The 19927-nt window shown below is 31.9% G+C and overlaps 2 protein-coding genes across 2 annotated transcripts; one reads left to right on the forward strand and one right to left on the reverse strand.

The window, feature by feature from the left end:
- Window positions 1-2377: 2377 nt before the first annotated feature.
- Window positions 2378-14141, reverse strand: LOC128236066 (heparan sulfate glucosamine 3-O-sulfotransferase 1-like). Its single transcript, XM_052950886.1, has 4 exons — window positions 14003-14141; window positions 13735-13815; window positions 4496-4576; window positions 2378-4235 (listed from the first exon to the last, which is right to left on the reverse strand). The coding sequence occupies exon 4, from the start codon at window positions 3984-3986 to the stop codon at window positions 2844-2846; it is 1143 nt and encodes a 380-aa protein (XP_052806846.1). The 5' UTR covers window positions 3987-4235; window positions 4496-4576; window positions 13735-13815; window positions 14003-14141; the 3' UTR covers window positions 2378-2843.
- A 72-nt stretch (window positions 14142-14213) lies between these two features.
- LOC128235959 (uncharacterized) lies at window positions 14214-18706 on the forward strand. Its single transcript, XM_052950744.1, has 6 exons — window positions 14214-14303; window positions 15327-15440; window positions 16027-16241; window positions 17652-17850; window positions 18060-18189; window positions 18462-18706. The coding sequence occupies exons 1-6, from the start codon at window positions 14214-14216 to the stop codon at window positions 18704-18706; spliced, it is 993 nt and encodes a 330-aa protein (XP_052806704.1).
- The last annotated feature ends 1221 nt before the right edge of the window (window positions 18707-19927 follow it).

Below are 19927 nucleotides of genomic sequence, written 5' to 3' on the forward strand. Positions count from 1 at the left end.
TAAAAAAAATGACACAGAAAGAAAAACAAACATTCACAAACAAGAAAAAAAACGTCTTCACTACTTAGCAAAACTGACAGAATAACTCCAAAATCTATTGCACATTAACAGTGCCCAATGTTGCCGACCCTTTATTAACAAAACACTTTTAAATTCATTTACAATCCAAATTAGAGAAAAACAACAATAACACTCCGACTACAGTCATTCACGTGGTATCAAGTCAGACATGCATTGTTTGACTTTCGTGTTGCTTCTGAAAGTAATAAAGGCTTAATTGTTAATAGTTATTCAAATATGTAGCAGAAATGCAATTGTGTTGGAGACGCTTTTGAAAATTGAATGATTTTAGGTTTTGATTAACAAATTTCTGATCAAAGAGTATCTGTGAGTTCATATATGGTGTTTTCTATCAAAGTAAACAAAATAACTTATTTGTATCAAAGTTTTAAACATATCGTTGCCGTCATAAGATCTGCAAGCGAGTCCCTGTATATTTACATCCATAATTCAACTCCATATTTGATCTGAGGTTCAGCCGAAGGAGTTTATCTTAGGGTGACCTTCCAGTCAGCTAACTAGCGGAGTATGTCTGTGTTACAGACTTAATGTATAAAATCTATTATGAAACTTTAAATCGTGATGGCGCTTATGTATTCAATTTAAATACATTGAGTCTACACCTTTTTCCGCGAATGTTCTACTTAAAAATGGATTTATATCCAAATTATTTTATCGGCTAATCTATGAATATTATTTTTTTAGATTATTGAATCCAGAGCATTTATAACATAGATATCACGATGGCATCAGCTTTACAGATGAAACAGTTGTGTCAAATTTTATTAAAAATGAAGTTTATCCATTAAACTTCCAGAGAAGTAAACAGTTGAAGTTAATAGCGCTTACTTTAACAACGTTGTTAACTTAAAAATGTTCTGAGCAATCGGCCCATAATGATATAAATTGTAAACTATGGGTTAGGTGAATACTGTCTAAATTATTCAAAGAACTGTACATTAACACGTAATAAGCTTAATGTAAAGAACGTATTTGATAATTATTGTTTCTACACATTCGATACTTTTGCCGATAAAATTGTATGTTGCTTTTAGTGTGAATTTAGATTCGAGTGATAGATTCCTTGTAGCAGGACTGGTAGGGTACGTTAAATAATAGTTGTGTTCTATAATTATGTAAAGTAATTATACGTTTTTATAATATGAAAACCGATATTGCAATACAGATATTAAAGGATGAGTTCGATTTTATTTGTATGTGCCCATGTAATGGTGATCTTTGGAAGAAAAATTTAAAACGTTGTTTTACATGCATTTTCAGTATCTGCTTGGGAAAATATAATATTGTCTGTTATCTTGTTTTTACAGGCCATTTTCAACACGATATTGATCATTCATTTGTTATTTACCCACTTTATAAAAGCAACGATTTGTTTTTCCAAAACAATACCATCACAATAATAAAAATTGGTATTTACACAACTAATGAACAAAACAAGTCATTTCATAATACAAGTAAATTTAAAATCATTTAATGAAATAATATTTACATTCAAAAAGCAATATTGGATGATGTTGTTAAAATAAAGTCTGAGACTTTGGCAATTTAAATCAGAATAGAATTACACATCAATACATAACATGTCATATTACACTTCTTTATCAGTCTACTTAACATTACTTTAACATGTGACGCAATTTAATGGAGGAGGCATTTAGAATAACAATTGTACATGTACATCAACGAAATTTAGGCATTATTTTTTTATCAATTTACATAACTTTTCATACAGTATAGTATAACCTGAACTAATCCTTGGCATAACTTGGTTAATATTAACAATGTTTTGTTATGTAATCTTTTACTATTTATACAGCATTTTCATATATGAAAAAAATCCTTACAATCTAATAGATAGTGAAATTCGTCCCCTATGCTATTATCATTACAGAATGGATTGTCTATTATTATACTCGACATTATTCCAGCGTTGTTAATATAGAACGGAAATGGATGTGTCTATGATAGAAAATGACTGGTGACCAATGTACACATTAACGTATAATTAATTTGGAGTGACGATAAATGGACTATTTTTACAGGTATAGCAACATATGTGCGGTGTTGATATTCAAATTGACGATACTAAAATCGAGTGTGATACATTTTATAAATGTGTATATATATATATATATATATATATATATATATATATATATATATATATATATATATATATATATATAATATATATATATATATATATATATATATATATATATATATATATATACACGTTCTGCATTTAAGTCCAAAACATGCAAATAGAGTTTAAATTCAGCTTTATGCAGTTCTATAATGTATCTGCTCAAATGCGGCCCAACTGGCACACTCATTAAAACATAAAAATGAAGTTAAAAGTTCAAATTTCCGTGCATCAAATTGGACTTAATTTGGAAAATCTGTATGCGTTTTAAAATGAACTTACTCAGCGCATATATTACCATTCAAATAGTGATTGACACAAACATAAGAGACATTCAATAAAAGTTTAAGCATATTATCAAAACACACTATATTACCTTTATTAATGTAGGTCAAAAGAAAAACATTTATTAAATTTCCTACGCAATGACAAAATATTCAAGCAAACACAGGTTGTTCGCATTTCAGACTGTATAAAATTTGGTATATATTTTATACTTTAGTATTATATCAGGTACTTCTTTATGGAATGGAAATAATTCCAAGTTCAACACAAACCTGTGCAAACCCACATGAGGGATGTTTTATTACACACCCAAAAACATTTATAAGAAGTTTCACCAGTCAAATGTTCTGTTCACTAAACGGAAAAATTGTTCATTTTTTGGAGCGAAATACTCTTGAAGAAGTTTTCTCGTTTCAGCGTTGATCTTCGGATGTTCTCTTCCTTTACCTTTCCGTAGACATTCGCTTTCACTGTCTTTTCCATTCACGAAACAATATTTCCCTTTCGATTCGTTATATTTAAACATCGATCGATTAAAGAATGGTTTGATATCAAGAAACTGTTCCACTTTCTTTAACTCACCTAAGGGGTATCGCACCATTTCATCTCCATCAATGAACAGTATTTGTTCACGCCGGAAATGATCCAACCAAGATCGTATATGCAACTGGTAATCTGAAATCGTAATGACCGTAGCATCTCCATCAACGGTCTTGTTACTTCTGTCCGCTGATTTTGCGAATACAGTATTTTCCACTGACAAATTAGAATCATTTTTGCCAAGGTCATTGAACATAGCAATATGAGACAGTATCCTCTCCACCGGTTCCTTCACTATAAAAATCAGTTTTATGTTTGCGTCCAAAGCCTTTATTCGTTCAGCTGCAAATTTGGACAAAAAATACGTTGGAGATTTTTCCATCGTGATTTGGTTGCTGTAGCTACATGGCATAATTTCTCGGTAAAGATCCAGGTCCGATGGCCGTTTAAAGTTGCCATTCTCGTTTGAATAATTCCACTGCTGTGACGTTATGTTTAATAATCTTTCTTCTGGATTGATTTCAGACAGAAATTCAAACAACTCGTTGTATCTTTCGTGATATGATCCTCTACGCGAAAAGAAATTGGGTTCCTTATCTGTCAACACGCGTGCTGCAATTTGTGGGTGCTTCCTTAGGAAATAAAGCAATGCAAACGTTCCGCATTTAGCCACGCCGGGTATTATTGCTTTAGGGAAACGTTTAACACAACTTTTAGAACTCTCCTCTTTAAACATCTGCACAGAATCAGAAGGCACATGTTCTCTCGAAGTTACGTCTCTGTAGGGTGCACTTCCTAAAGTATCTGTACTTCCATCGTATTGCTGCATATACTCAGGTGACAATGTATTTATTTGTTTACTCTGCCATATTTTCAAAAACATCATACATGCAATGGAGAAAAGTACGACTTTATAAAAACGTTTTTTGATCATTTCTACTGTTTGTCGTTTTCTCCATCCAATACCTATTTTTGTTATGTATTCAAATGTATGTTGTCAAAGTGTCATTGGCATATTTTATGCATAATTCTTAACTGTTAAGACTTTATGGTCAACGACAAATGTAACCGACCCCGGATGCACTGGTTCAATTTATTTAGGTATAATATACACCGTCAAAGTCAATACGCATATTTATATCTATATATATCAAGGGGTTCCCGACTGGAGATATGCGAAACCCTGAAATATATCAAATCAACAAAAACATATTAAGTACAAATTAACGTTTAAGTTATATCAATATACCTTTCACATATAAATCATTAAATGATATGTTCCTCACCTGTAATGATATCAATGAGATAACTCATTCTCCTGACATATGAAAGTCTGGCAGTTCAGTCTTAAATAAACACAAATACTTTGTCAAAAATAACTAAATGAATAAAATACACAGTCATTTATTTAAATTGATGCTCATCATGTTTCTCTGTACTCACATAAATGGTTGATATCTATGGTACTGTATTTAGACCCTCCGTGCTCGCTCCTCTCTCACAAGTATCCAGTGCTGGACTATACTGTGAAATAAAGTGCATCTTACAATATGTGAACATGCAAATATAATATTTCACTGATAGCCATGATAGAATTTAGAAAGAAGAATGTAACCAAGAAAACCTCGTGACAAAAACCCAAATGTAAATCCATCGACAATGCCAATTTAACCAAATGCCAACGTCTACTTCTAATAATAATTTAACATCTATACTTACATAAAATTGCTACTCTATCATGAATATCTTCTCAAAACTACTAAAGAAATGAAAACTTTAGTTTTCACTTTCCCAAACCAACTCTCTCGTCGACCTTCAATAGCATGAACCACAAGGGTGACAACTCAAATTGACACTATTTTCACTGTCCAAAAACTGGTAACAAAATGGAAGGATTTTAGTGGGTTCCATTTACGCCATTTTAAGGTGTTAAAACAATAGTTTGAAGCAAAACAAACGACTGATGGTTTAAGTTGATACTTTGATCTTGTGGTGCACGCTATTCTCAAATAAAAAATTGCAAAAAATACTGGAAAATATTTTTTTTTGAATTTTTTTGATTTTGTTAAAAATGGGTTAAAGATTCTGCACCAATGCAAAAATATAAAATAAGTATAGTTTCATACCCATTCTTTAAAGAAATGCAAAATAATCCACATGCATGGGCTGTAAAATATTAAAATTTGACCATTGTATAAACCTGTTTGGATGCATTGGGATAGAAGAAACCATTGACTTTAGGCATATTAGTAAAAAAAAATTGTGTATAATAAGTTTTAGTGTTAAGGTTTGCATATTTTTGTGAAAAATGCTTATTTTGGTTTCTTTACTGCAGAAATGCTCAGTATCAATAAAACCTGAAAATTCAAGTGTGTATATATTTCGGACGTCAACTATTTCGGATGAATATTTAAAAGTTTGCTTAAAGGGATGTGTTTCAATTTATCTACTTTGTTTTGATTGAATTTGATACTGTTTTAATTTTTGTAATAAATTGTAAGTGAAATAATGAAAAGCTTTATATTAAAACTTTAATTATGTATGACGTTTTTAGTTAGGTATTCTAATTCAGTAAAATAAAATTAAATATGGTAATATTTTAGATTAATGGAACTTAAACATTAATGCTTTGACTTTCATCAAGTGTTATTCATTGCATCATTCTGGTATCAACATTTAATGTATTTAAAGGAAGTGTTTGGTTAATAAAGTGATACTAATATTGTGGCTAAGATTTCAAAATGACATATATCATTTTATAGTCATGCTACAAGCAGAAAATTAAATAATTTTGTAATTCAAATACTTTTTTTGTTTGTTTCTCTCCTGTTAAAGATATATATAAACATTTAAGATCAAAATTGAAAAGTGCAAAGTCCATGCAAGCTGCAATTACATCTTAACTTTCATTTCCAAGTTGACAATTCACCAATATTCTATATATAAATTGTATCATTTAATGCTTTTCATAGACAAATATCTTCCAATTGTGTTTTCCAAAGATGGTTAAATAGAATTTATACTACCATGATTACATAAAAGAGTTACAGAAAACAGTTTTACAGCTGGTAAACAACATCTTACAGCTGTTTTAGGCCAATTTACCAGTTTTCGGGTTGAAAAACAAGGCTTTTTTTACTAGAGAGTTGGTAACGATTTTCAAAAATCATTAAAAATTCATTTTTTGGTCATATTTGAAAATTTCAACTGTTCTGAACTTCTCTTAAATTGAATAATAGGTGTGCAAAATTTCATTAAAATATTTCAATATTTAAAAAATCAATGGTTCATGCTACCTTCAAGAACAATGTGACTCAGCAAGAAACAAAGACTCAATCGCACAGTATTAGGGTTACATACTACTGATATGTTGATGATAAAACGTATCACTAACGAGAGGGTCACATACTCCCCCTGCCATAAAATGACGTCCCGACATTTGAGATTTCAAATACCAGAAAGATACTCTAATGTACAAAACTACACTATATATCTATTTACAAGCAAATTATGTCTCTGACACATCCTGCAAACCTGACCCAAATGCTTAAACAATCAAGACCTTCAATTTTGATGAACAAAGCAATTCATCAGAATATAATACAATATGTTGCTGAAATATACAAAATATTGAGTATAATCAATGAGGCTTAATTTCTACTTCTTGATCTATAATCATGTAATACATATATCTGTGTTAACAAATACCTGCACATGAAATGACAAAGCATAATATGGTATAAATCTTCAACTCCAATGTCCATCTGCTGTACATCAGTCTGATACCTTATATAAAGCACAAAATATAAAATATTAATATATATATGCCAATATATACTAATCAGCATCTGTAAAACAGATAAACCATGGCATTAATAATGCACTTAACTATAAATTCAGAATTGATTCTCCTACATAATAATGTAAAACTATACAACCTGTTAATGCATAAACACAAATTATTTGACAACAAACCAACAAAGCATATATGTAGCCTAGTTAATATACTTGTGTTAATCATCAATACAATGTCTGGTGAATACACTCTGTATATATTATTGTCATGCAAATGTTTGTTGAAATACTGACAATAATTCACTGTACACATTTAATTTAAAACACAATACATAGCTCAACATGTTTAAAATAACACTGAACCCAGTAAACATTTTTACTGTGTGAAATCACATTCCGGTACCAATCTGGTGGTCTTGTTCGTCGTGTTGATCTCCTAAGCTCCTGCGGCTCCTCTGGCTCGTCTATCGGTACTTCTTGAAGAGGAGGATCAACCGGCTGATTGTCATGTTGATGTCGATCTGCTATCCCCTCCTGCTCTACGACATCAGCTTGATCTTCAATATGTCCATCTTCTACTTCAACAGTTTCTACTTAATGGTTCTCATCATTGGTCTCTACCTGAGTAATCTGATCTTGATCTTCTACATTCTCTACTACTTGGGCTTCATCAGTGTTGTGGGCGTCCCTATCTACACCATAGAATAACATGATTGCCATATCATCATTTGAATCCCTCTCAGTGACGTCACTTTTCTCCCTGTTAGTATCCATTTTCTCTTTTGTCTCCTGAAGCTTTCTCTTTCTAGTGTTTTCTTTAGTATTATCAACTTCGACAACACTATCATCCTTTCTTTCAAATAATTCTGAAACTTGAAATAAATGGTTCTTATTTAATACTTTTTCTCGTCCAGTAGGCGATCGTACTTCAAAAACTGGGATGTCCAAATTTGGTTTACGTACCACCTCGTAGATTTCATCTTCAGATTTATCGGCCAGTTTATGTGGACCTTCAAAATTCAACACTTTGACTATTACTCTGTCCCCTATCTTTAACTCAGCCACCTTTGCTTTTTTGTCATATTGGTACTTCTGTTCACTCCTAGATTTATCTGCATATTTCTCAGCTATCTCATGTACCTTCTTTAACCTCTCATGTGGTATAGCATTGTATGCATATACTATTGGTAGTACATAATTCTTCCAATCCTGCTTTTGTTCCTTCTAGTGTTCCAAGCATTCCAATGAGTGTTTTATTAAATCTTTCAGTCATTCCATTACATTTTAGGGTTGTAAATTGATGTTCTAGATTTCTCTATTCCAGATAAATTACATGATTCTTTCATTAATTCACTTTCAAAGTTTACTCCTTGATCAGTCAACATTCTTGTTGGAAATACATATTTCAATACAAAATTGTTAAAAAATACCTCTGCTGTTGTTTTAGCCGTTTGATTTTTTGTTGAAAATGCTTGTGCAAATCTAGTATAATGATCGGTAATTACCAGCACATTTGATACACCACCTTTACATTTACATTTCAAAATATCCATGCAAACAAGTTCTAATGGATATGTACTAGAAATGTTTACCAATGGTACTTTCTGATTCAAGTTACTCTTTCTTCTAACACACCTACTACATGATTTTACATATTCTTCAATTTCCTGTGTCATTCCCGGCCAATAAAATCTTTCTCTTATAACCATAGTTATTCTTTCAATTCCTGGGTGTCCAATATCATCATGGCAACCTTTCAAAGCTTCTTTTTGCCGGTAAAACCAATTGTACCTTCTTTCCTCCTTTTCATAAAATTCCTTGTATAAAACTCCTCTAACTAGTTTAAAATGTTTCCAGTGTCTTGACATTGTTCTATGTAATCTATTATTCATGGTAATATGTCTTTTAGGCATTACTTTATCCGTTATACCTACCATCCATACTGATAATATCTTGTCATCTTTTTGTGCCTTCCTTATCTCCCGAACATCCAGCTGTGATGTTAAAATCCCCATTTCTGTAGCTTCCATGATATTCAATGGTTCTGATGCCATAACAATTGGTTTATGAATGCTAGAACATAGAGCTCTTATGGCAGTATTATCTATTTCAATTGTTTTACTATGTGGATATCTTGAGAGTGGATCTGCCTTATTCTGAGCTCCAGGCTTGTAAATACTATTGAAATCATAGAGACTTAAACTTGAAACCCATGTTTGCCCTGCAGCATCTAACTTTGATGTTGATTAAACATCAGGGTATCCCAATATTGGTGCTGTAGTAAGCTTCAATTTCAGTTCATTGAAAGACTTCTTTTGATTTGGACCCCATTCAAAATTTTCACTAGATTTAATCTTCTTACTGCTTTTCTTGTTCTGTTCAGGCATTACTTCATACAATGGTCTAACAATTTTGCTAAAATCTTTGATATATTTTCTATAAAATCCTGCAAAACCTACAAATTTTCTGACACCTTCTGGGTTTTCTGGTGTCGGCCATTCTTGAATCTTTTTTCATCTTGTCTGGGTCAGCCGCGATCCCATCTTCTGAGACAACATATCCTACATATTTGACTTTCTTCTGTAAGAATTCACATTCCTTTGGTGTTAATTTCAAATTGTATTTCCCTTAATCTGTTAAAAATAATTTAAGTGTTGTTCAAAAGTTTCTGAAAAAATTATGAGATCATCAAGAAAAATTGCACAAATCTTCATATTTAGGTCTCCTAAGCACTGTTCCATAATTCTTTTGTAGGTAGAAGGGCTGTTACTAAGTCCAAATGGTAATCTATTAAACTAAAAAAACAACTAGCAAGCCTACTGTAAATCTGTCCTAGCCTTATGATGTTCACTGATTTCAATCTGGTGATATCCACTTTTCATATCCAAAACAGAAAAATATTTTGACCCTTTCATTGCATCTAATATATCTTCAACCCTAGGTAGAGCATATTGATCTCGGACAGTCCTTGAATTCAATAACCTATAGTCAACACACATTCTTAATACTCCTGATTTCTTTCTACAAAGTACGACATTTAATGCGTAAGGTGAATAGCTACGACGAATGATCCCAGCTGCTAACAATTGCTCTAAATGCTGCCTAACTTCTGTTATCATAGCTGGCACAATCCTCCTATTCCTTTGCTTAAACGGTCTATCATCGCTCAGATGATTTTCATGTTTTACGCCAGTGTAATGACCAATATCATTGTCATGTTTTGAAAAAACATCATTATAATTCTCTAACAATGATTTTAATGCATTTATTTGGTCTTTTGTTAATTCCTGATTACCCAGTTTTATCTGATCAAAAATATTACCTTCTGCTTTCACTGAACTTTCAACATGATCTTCAATTGTAACTGGCTGAATTTCACAAATAAAATCTTTTGGCTGAACTGTAACTGTTCTATTGGTCACATTTGACAAATGAATATTAATAAAATTTCCCCTACCAGATTGATAACTAGTACATACAGTGTAAGATCAATTTCTTTTGGCATATTAGAAAATTCCGAACTTTCAGTAATAATACATGATGGAAAATATTCCATTTGACTGTCAATATATCCTTTCACAGTTATATATGTACTACTGTTTGGCTTCAAAATCCAAGTTCCAGTTTCAGCTGACTTAACAAGTCCTATCCTGTTATTGTTTTTCTTCAATGCTTTATCTTTGATTGAAATAGCTCTTAATGCAAAATACCAAGCATTGTGTAATTTTGAAAGTTGTAAATATCTCTCACCATATTTCTCTTTAGACTGTCCCATCAGATTTCCCAAAATGTTTGTGCCAATTAAGATTGGTACACGTTCAATGTTATCACTATCATTGACTATCAAAAATAATCCACTTTCAACTTTAATGTCATGAACTCCCTTCGTATCAACATTGCATTGTACAAAACCTAAATATGGTAACTCTCTCCCATCTGCACATTCTACTTTAAGAATAAAATCCAATGGCTGTATCTCAGTATATGATGCCAAATATTTGTTGTAAAATTTATGAGTCATTGTAGATACACAACTACCTGTATCAATAAGCCCTAGTGTTGAAACCCCATTAATTAAAATTTGCGATTACTATCCCCAATAAGTTTTTCTTTTAGACGGTTTTTATCTCCTACCTGGTCTATCATAAGCTATTCATGAGGACCCTTAGTGGTTTAAATGATCCTCCCTGAATGTACACTGCCATTGAAAATGACCTTCCTGGTTGCAATTGTAACAAAATATCCCCTTCATGAACCTATCTCTACTGTAACCTTCATTACCTGATGTATACCCTGTTCGATTGTCTTCTGGGCCTTCCCTGCTAAATCCTTGTTCTTGACCATTTTCAAAACTACTATACCTAGTCTCTTGGTTCCTTCGACCATCATAGCCACGACCTCCTCTATGTATTCTATTTCCCCTACTACCTCTACCTCTGTAACCCCTACTACCTCTGAACCTTTGTGTGTTCTGATTAACTGACATACCTGGGCTGGAGTCGGTCCAATGTCTCTGATATTTTGGAACATAACTGTTGGCTGCAATTTGTTCAGCCGCTACCTTAGCTAATGTCTCATGCATGTTCTTTATATTTGCCGATATTCCCCCAACTGCCCCTTTTAATTCTTCCACTTCTTTCTGTAAATCATGTTCTTGTTGTACTCTGTTCTGAGTTTGTGTTACCTTACCTAAACTAGAAAATGAATGTTCTATTTCCATCTTTCTCAATTCAACCATCAATCTATCAAAATCTTGTATTTGATCAAACTTGTACCCACAAATTGCTTTTAACTCAGGTTTAATTCCTCTCCATAGCATGGATCTCAACATATCATTTACTTTAACCACTGTCAACATATTCATTTCTCTAGCCTTACTTAATAATTCTTCCAGTCTACATGACCATTCTGTAATGTCTTCTTCAGACTGTTGTTTTGCATCATAAAAATTTGCAAGCAATGTCTCCTTAGTATCAACTGTACCACAAACACTTTCAAATTTCTGTAAAATGTCTGTCAATGTTGCATCAATGCCTAATCTTACCATAATCTTACTCGCTTTCACCCTTCAGTGATCTTCTCACAGCCTGTTATATTGCCCCTTCCTTATATGTATGCGATGCTTTCAAACTATTTACTTCAAATGTCCAAGTATTATAAGCTTCTTCTTTTGTTACTGTACCCACATCTCCATAAAATGTTGAAATTCTTAAATTATGTGGTACCGCCATCATCATACTACTTCCTACATTACTGGTCTTACCCTCTTTTCCTACCTCTGCTTCCTTCTTCACTGTTGTTTCTCCTCTAAAAAGTCAACCATGTTAACAGATCCTCTTAAGAGCCTGCCTTAGGTCTAATATTCAACTCCTTCAATTGTTTCAGGCGATTCTGTTCTTCTTCATCCTCCATATTTATTATTGAAATTATTCAACTAATATTTCAATGCAAATTTTGTAAATTCTTGCGCAACCTCTGATATATATTACAAAATTTATGCAAAGACTAACTGAATATATCTTAACTTGTACACCATACTTTAATATGTCAGCATTATCCCTAAGTATCCACTTCACATTAGTATTTCCACAATACAAATGAAAATATAAAATACCAAATAAAATCTCAACACAAAATAAATGTCAAATGTAAAACCAAACACACCATTCAATATATTTTTATTCAATTAATTATACAAATTTATATGATTTCACAAATGTCACTCAATGCAAATCAACATTCAATACAACACTAACCTGTTGAATAAACTGCAGTATAACTGAATCATATCTCAGTATCAATACATCAGTCTACTTTCTTTTCTTTTTTTAAATACCAGTCTACATGAATCCAGTCTATTTCCTAATTGTGTCTATGTCAAAATATCAATGCAATCTGATTAATAAATTTAATTCATTTATACCTTGTAGCCAGACTAAAATTATGTAATTGAGTATGCAATCAGACTATAAAATAGATATATGAAACCAGACTAAATATTTTTAATACTAATTTCCAAAATATGTGATCTGCTTAATTAATATCAGATTAAATATTAACAAATTAAATTAGTATTATATTTAGTTCAAATAATTTAAATTGTTTAATTTAATTACTGGTTTTCGACGCGACGCGAATAGTCTGTGACTTCAAAAATTGAAAGATACGCAAAGAATTCAAATTTATGGTATTTCAAAATACTAAATTAACTGCAGCTCTGCAAAGAAATACTTATTACTGTCCAGATTTTACCCTTTTATAATATTCTAGCAAATTTTCAAAATAAATCAAACACCTAGAAATGTGTATAACACTTAATTCACACTAAACCTGAAATATAAATGTTAATTACTGCAATTATCCTGAAGATTTTCTGAAATCTAAATATGTTATTTCTAATAACACCTCAAATTCAAATTATAACATATATTGAAGGTCAGATTGGCTTAAAATAATAGTCAAGATGTTTACATGACACACGCCGAGACAAAATGTGCAATTACCCAGACTAATTTTGTAAATCTACCATAATACATTTTTGTAAATCTACCATAATACATAACTCTATAATCTACACTTGAAATTTTGTCTACAGTACACTACATATTCTTGAACAAAATTAGCAGATTCCCAGACACAATGTAGAAAAAGTCAGGAAGTGAAGTAGATCACCAGAAAAAGTAAAAGGATGGCTATCAGATGAAAAAATGTGAATAAATGATATGTTCCTGTAATGATATCAATGAGATAACTCATTCTCCTGGCATATAAAAGTCTGGCAGTTCAGTCTTAAACTAACACAAATACTTTGGTAAAAATAACTTTAAATGAATAAAATACACAGTCATTTATTTAAATTGATACACATTATGTTTCTCTGTACTCACATAAATGGTTGATATCTATGGTACTGTATTTAGACCCTCCGTGCTCGCTCCTCTCTCACAAGTATCCAGTGCTGGACTATACTGTGAAATAAAGTGCATCTTACAATATGTGAACATGCAAAAATAATAGTTCAATGATAGCCATGATAAAATTTAGAAAGAAGAATGTTACCAAGAAAACCTCGTGACAAAAAAAAACAAATGTAAATCCATCGACAATGCCAATTCAACTTCTACTTCTTATTTATGATTAAACATCTATACTTACATAAAATTGCTACTCTATCATGAATATCTTCTCAAAACTACTAAAGAAATGAAAACTAAAGTTTTCACTTTCCCAAACCAACTCTCTCGTCGACCTTCAGGAACAATGAAGACTGTTAGCCTACCCTACGTTACTTTTTCTGCAAACATATAACGACAGGTATGCGCCAATCCGGATCGACAGGTGCGCGTTTGTTGTCAGTGGCAACAAGATGGCGGCTCCGCTAAGACCAAAACAACAACAAGCAATAGCATCAGCAGTTGTTCGCGATACACTTTGTGTCTTACGGTATACCGACAGGGTTTGGCAAACAGTAATTATTGAGAATGTTCCGAAAGAGAACAACTCAGTGGCGATCGTTATAAATCCTTTGAACTATATAATAGAGCAACAGCTGCAGTCTTTCTCTTAAAGTTGGAAAGTTTAAGCAAAGAGGAAATTTTGGTAAATGTCGGCATTTAGTGTTTTTTTTTTCATGTGATGCATTTTTATGTTATCAAAGTTCAAACAATATCGTATGAGTTGTGTTATTTTTGAAAGCACATTAACTTTTCAGTGCATTTATATAGCATGTAAATCTTACACCTTAGGTGTAGTCCAAATAATTGTACGTTGACGGATTTTTTTTAGATTTTTGATATGGCAAATCCTTCGTTAGGGATTGGAAGAATCCCGTATAACACGTCTATTATTTTAGACTAACCTTAGGTGTAAACTAGGGCCTCAAGATGGTTCAACTTATGTAACCCAACATGAGCAGATACCCAGGTATAACATATTATCTGGATAAACTGTGTAGATTTAATCCTACATGTAGCTATCTAGCCGTTTTAATAAGTATTTGTAGATGATGCAGTCATTAATTTTTTCTGAATGGGCATTTTACTCTTAGTTACTCTAAGTTAAAAATGAGTGCTTCCGAGTGTTTTGGGTTTTTTAAAATTTCATTTTCAATACATATCCTCGAGTTGTTGAAAGCCAAAAAAATGTGAGCTTTTAGTCTTTCAATATTTAAATTAAGGCATTCTCAGTCATCGAAATTAGACTTTTGGATGAATAAGCCTGAATTCTTATACTGTTTAGCATCAAATCTTTAAACACTTAGCCCTGCTATATAAACTTCTGATAATGAGCAAGCCTGGAATGCATAATATCACTGCAATGTCACTGCACTATCAATGTAGAACGATTGAACTAATGTGCGAAAATGTTTGACTTGTGAATTCTGTGTTGATTAATGTTTTTTGTTTCAATCTCTGAAAATATATTGGCCGTTACAGTTATGTACAGTTAACATGAAATGAAGTGGTGTAATAAATTTCAGCATGCCAGAGATGGACTTGAACATGGTACCATACGGTACATCCTTGTTCATCCTGAACAAGCATTCACCTCTGTGTTTAAGAAGTTTCTGATGGATGTCTCGACGGTTGTCAATGTAAACATATGTGTTGACATGCTGTTAGTAACTTTCACAATCCATTTGTTGTTTGTCTATTCATGCATGCAGTTAGCATTTAGTTTCATTTTCATTGTGTTTTCTTCAGATGAAAGTTCTATTAGTGATTCAAGCAAATGTATGAAGTAAGATTATTTTACAATCCTTGTAGTACAATGAAATACACTGACTTTCATAGGCAGTCAGAGATACCAGTTCAAGTCTGGTCAGGGATAATAATTAACTTTTCCATTTGCTTGACAATATCTTTATTGATATTTACATTATGTTTTTAAAAGAATTTGAACACTTTATTTAGTATATGTCAAGTTGAAAAAGATGTTACAGGATTGGGCATCTTAATTGTCAAACACAATAATTACAACGGTATCTTAATGAAAGTGAGACAAAAACATAAGAACCCCATATTGTATTTTTCATTTATTTCAAAAATTGAAATGAAACAAATGTTTTGACAGTTTTTAGAATGTCTGCATATCATACACAAGTGTGATGATTGCCTTCTTAATGGATACAATTAAAATAATAAAATATTTTATAAGTATGTTCTGTATTGTTATTACAGGTGTCACACATTATTGTCGATGAAGCCCACTGCATATCGTCATGGGGAGCTTCACAGTTTCATCCAGCATTTCTTAAAATTGGAACTCTTCGTGTGATCCTCACGGATGCCAAAATCTTAGCTTTAACTGCTACTGCGACGGAGGAAGCCCAAAAATTCATAATGTCATATCTGAGTATGTCAAATGTGAACATCATAACCGAATCGCCAGATAGGTATGTTGATGCTATAGAAATGAATTCAGGATTCATCAACATCATCAAAATCATCATCATCATTATCATCATCATCATCATCAATGTTGTCATCATCATCATCATCATCATCATCATCATCATCATCATCATCATCATCATTGACATCATATAAAGTAAAGCATTTCCCTGTAACAATAGTGTGAAAATCAACCTCTGTTTTAGAGCAGTGAGTGGAAAAAAGCTCCACCTGAAACTTTACTTCATGTCAATCATTAAATAGCCATATGGCTTTACACCTTTTTAATATATATATATATATATAGAAAATAATGCAGAAGGTTACCATTTTTCATTCCCTTTTATTTCAAGATGTTACCCTTAAAGCTGCACTCTCACAAATTTACCGTTTGGACAATTTGTTGTTTTTTGCCATGGAATGAGCCAACTTTTAATTAAATATTAGCAAACTATGGTCTTTTAAGCATTACTAGCGGTTTAAGAAATATGCATAGAACCTTTTTTTTACTTAAATATGAAAATCTGCGATCTGATCTTTTGTTAGCATCTTATATTACTGGTTGCCATGCACTTCATCGCATAAATTGGCTCATTCCAGAACATGAAATTAACAAAGTTGTCAAAAGGTTAAATCTGTGAGTGCTGCTTTAAATTTTCTGTAAAGTTATTTTTATAATATTCCAATAAAAAATTAAAACAAACCTAAAGTGACACTTATTCAAAATCAATACATACACAGGTATAGCATGCATAAATATCGTGAAAAACCATCAACCACTTACTAAGTTATGCATTTATGTAAACTCCTTACTAAATAATGCATTAATTTTATGGAAAATACTAATTTCTGATAATAGTATTATAATTGTGTATTTAATAGCTGAACAAGCAATCATATTAAAAACTAGTGAATGTAAAAACATTTACTGCAATCTACTATCGTCTTATAAGGCAGCAATGCCATGTTTTCTGCAGATTTCTTTTTAATTAAACTAGGTATCCTTTATAAGAACCATTGTTGTTGACATTTGTTCATCCTTTGTGTTATAATTAAACATTTGTATTACAGTCAATGCAATTACTCAAATGTTAAATCTTATTTAGGAGTAATTGTGCATTTTTAATGAAAAAAAAGCCTCAATTTTAATAATAACAATGTTTTGTCTGTTGAAGTATTTAAGTATGAAGTTATTTAATTTTTGAAATTAAAATAACATTTACTACTTTGCATACCTCAGGTTGTCTGCTGTGAACCTGTGAAACATGAAAATGTTACTTATTTCAGGAAAGTATTTACAGCATGGCATTATCCCTAGAACAGATAAACAACATTAATGGACATATACATGCATATTTTAGGAATGGATATTTTCTTTTCATCTGTTTTCTGATTAAATTATCTTGTTGCAGGAGAAATGTATTTTTGCAAGTTGAGGAGAGGTCTCCTTCAACTGGGGGTCAAAACAGTGCTGAAGATTCTGTGTATGCAGTTCTGGACAAATTTCTGCAGGAACTTAAACTTAAAAAACAGAGTTTTGAGAAAACAATAGTTTACCTCTCATTAAAATGGTGTGGCTTAGTCCATCTTAGAGCAAAAATCGTCTTTGATGTAGGGTGTATGGTGGCTCAATACCATGCTCCCCAGGCACAAAAGGTTAAACTTTAGATTTCAGTTATTTAATTGGTATTGTTTGCTTTAGTTTGAACCAGAAGAGTCATAGTATTGTAATTCATAAAGCTTAACACATATAAATACATTATAAACTGTATGCAATAAATTAATTCAACATATTATTCAAATATGCTACTACTGTACAGATGAAAACAAGCATTGCTGATGCTGACAGTTTAATCGGACTCCTTCAAGCTACAGAAGCCTGTGGAATGGGAGTTGATATTCCAGATGTAAGACGCATAGTACACCTCACCCCACCGAACAATATTAAAAGTGAGTTAAGTATTTGTAATACAAATAATTAAATGGATAAAATGGGATCGAAATAAGATGCTTGAATCTCAAAGACTGTTACATGACATTATAAAGAAATTTTATCGGAATGCTTAAGAAAATTTTATTTGTTTAATTAATTCATTCAATTTCTGTTGAATGATCTGTAGTTTGCATTGTAACACCAATGTACTTCCGATGCAAGTTTACATTGTTTTATTTCGTTTGTGATAGTTACTTTTTGTGCTAACTGCTCTTTTTATGTAATTAAGCATTCATTCAGCAAATTGGTAGATGTGGCAGGGATGGAAGAAGAAATGAAAGTTGTGTGAACTACAGCAAAAGTGACATTGCATCAAACAAAGTCAATCTTAGTGACCATGTGAGGAAGTACCTATCCCTGGACAGCTGTAGGAGAAAGTTTATTCTAAACTACTTTGGGCACAGTGATGAAGTTGTCAGCGAGCAAAATATTGACAGTTGTGATAACTGCAGTAATTGTGCAAAAGTTTACTGAACAAATATGTGCATGTTACATTTTCTTTAATGTTATGTCATTGCCCTGCCAGTTAACAAAATGATGAGAAATGATAAACTCAAATAACAATTTTGAATGCATTCCGTGAATTTTCATAGTTCTATATATGCACCAATCAATGCAAAGACTGAAATCAAAATTAAAAAATCCAATTGTGCAATACCACTATTTCAGGTAAAAAATGTTGCTTTGTTATATTTTTCCTGTTAAAATGTTCATTCTTTTTTTCTGCACATTAACTTTTTCCCTTACATTTAAATATCACAGGGTAAACGGAGTCGGTATTCATAAAACTTCTTAAGTCATTTCCCAACTTTAGTATCTTTTTGATCATATGAAATAAAAAAATAAACAACTTCCAAAATACATTATTTCAATTGAACTTATTGAAAAAAACATACTTACACATTTTTTTTCATTTGATTTAGAAAATTTAAAAAATTGACTGAAGTTTTTGAATGAATTAAGACATTTTATTAATACCCCCCTAGGCATGCAAAATATCACTTAATTGAGAGTTAGATACATTGCCTAGATCATCAACCAAATTATTTATGGGATTAGCACAACTTCACTAGTAAATCTGATGTTTCCCTGCAAAGACTTCAAAAGCAAACCCTCTAGGCATTTGACATGTTAATGTCGAAATGACCACTTCTTCAACTCAAACCATTCCTTAAACTTCTCCATGTCAACATCCTCAGTGGGTGACATTTTAATTTTTGAAAAAGCATCATACTTTCTTTGCTCTGTATGGTTAAATGGTCTGATTCTCCTTAGATCATTCATGACTGTTAAAATGTCTCACTGGTCATTTTTTCCTTGTGTTTTTTTAGCTCTTTTCATAGTTCCTAACTGTAGGTCTATGTTCTCGCCAATATGGTTAATGCCTGGCAATGCTGCAGTTCTGTATGTTATATTCTTTTCTGTTTTATTTGCAAACATGTGCTTTATGTGTGTTTTGGAAGTTTTTACATTCCACTCTTGCACCAGATCTGCAGGGACATGTTGGTCAGGCAGACCAGAGCTGCTGACAAAACATGCCTGAAAAACTTGGAATGCCTCTCTTATTCCCATCACAGAATATTGCTGTACGAGCATTCTTGATATTTCTCGGGCATATTTTGATTTTTCGTTTGAACCTCTTAACTGGAGTATTATCATCTTGAGTAAAGGTAGAAATTTTTCTCGAATGGACTG

The sequence above is a fragment of the Mya arenaria genome, chromosome 5 (genome assembly GCF_026914265.1).
Source record: "Mya arenaria isolate MELC-2E11 chromosome 5, ASM2691426v1".
Lineage (NCBI taxonomy): Eukaryota > Metazoa > Mollusca > Bivalvia > Myida > Myidae > Mya > Mya arenaria.

What these genes read in the sequence shown, in the direction of transcription:
- LOC128236066 (XM_052950886.1), bottom strand. Translation starts at nt 3,986, where the DNA reads ATGATCAAAAAACGTTTTTATAAAGTCGTACTTTTCTCCATTGCATGT.
- LOC128235959 (XM_052950744.1), top strand. Translation starts at nt 14,214, where the DNA reads ATGGCGGCTCCGCTAAGACCAAAACAACAACAAGCAATAGCATCAGCA. An exon ending in ATGTCTCGACGGTTGTCAAT is followed by an intron (nt 15,441 to 16,026) that starts GTAAACATATGT and finishes TTGTTATTACAG; the next exon opens with GTGTCACACATTATTGTCGA. An exon ending in ATAACCGAATCGCCAGATAG is followed by an intron (nt 16,242 to 17,651) that starts GTATGTTGATGC and finishes ATCTTGTTGCAG; the next exon opens with GAGAAATGTATTTTTGCAAG.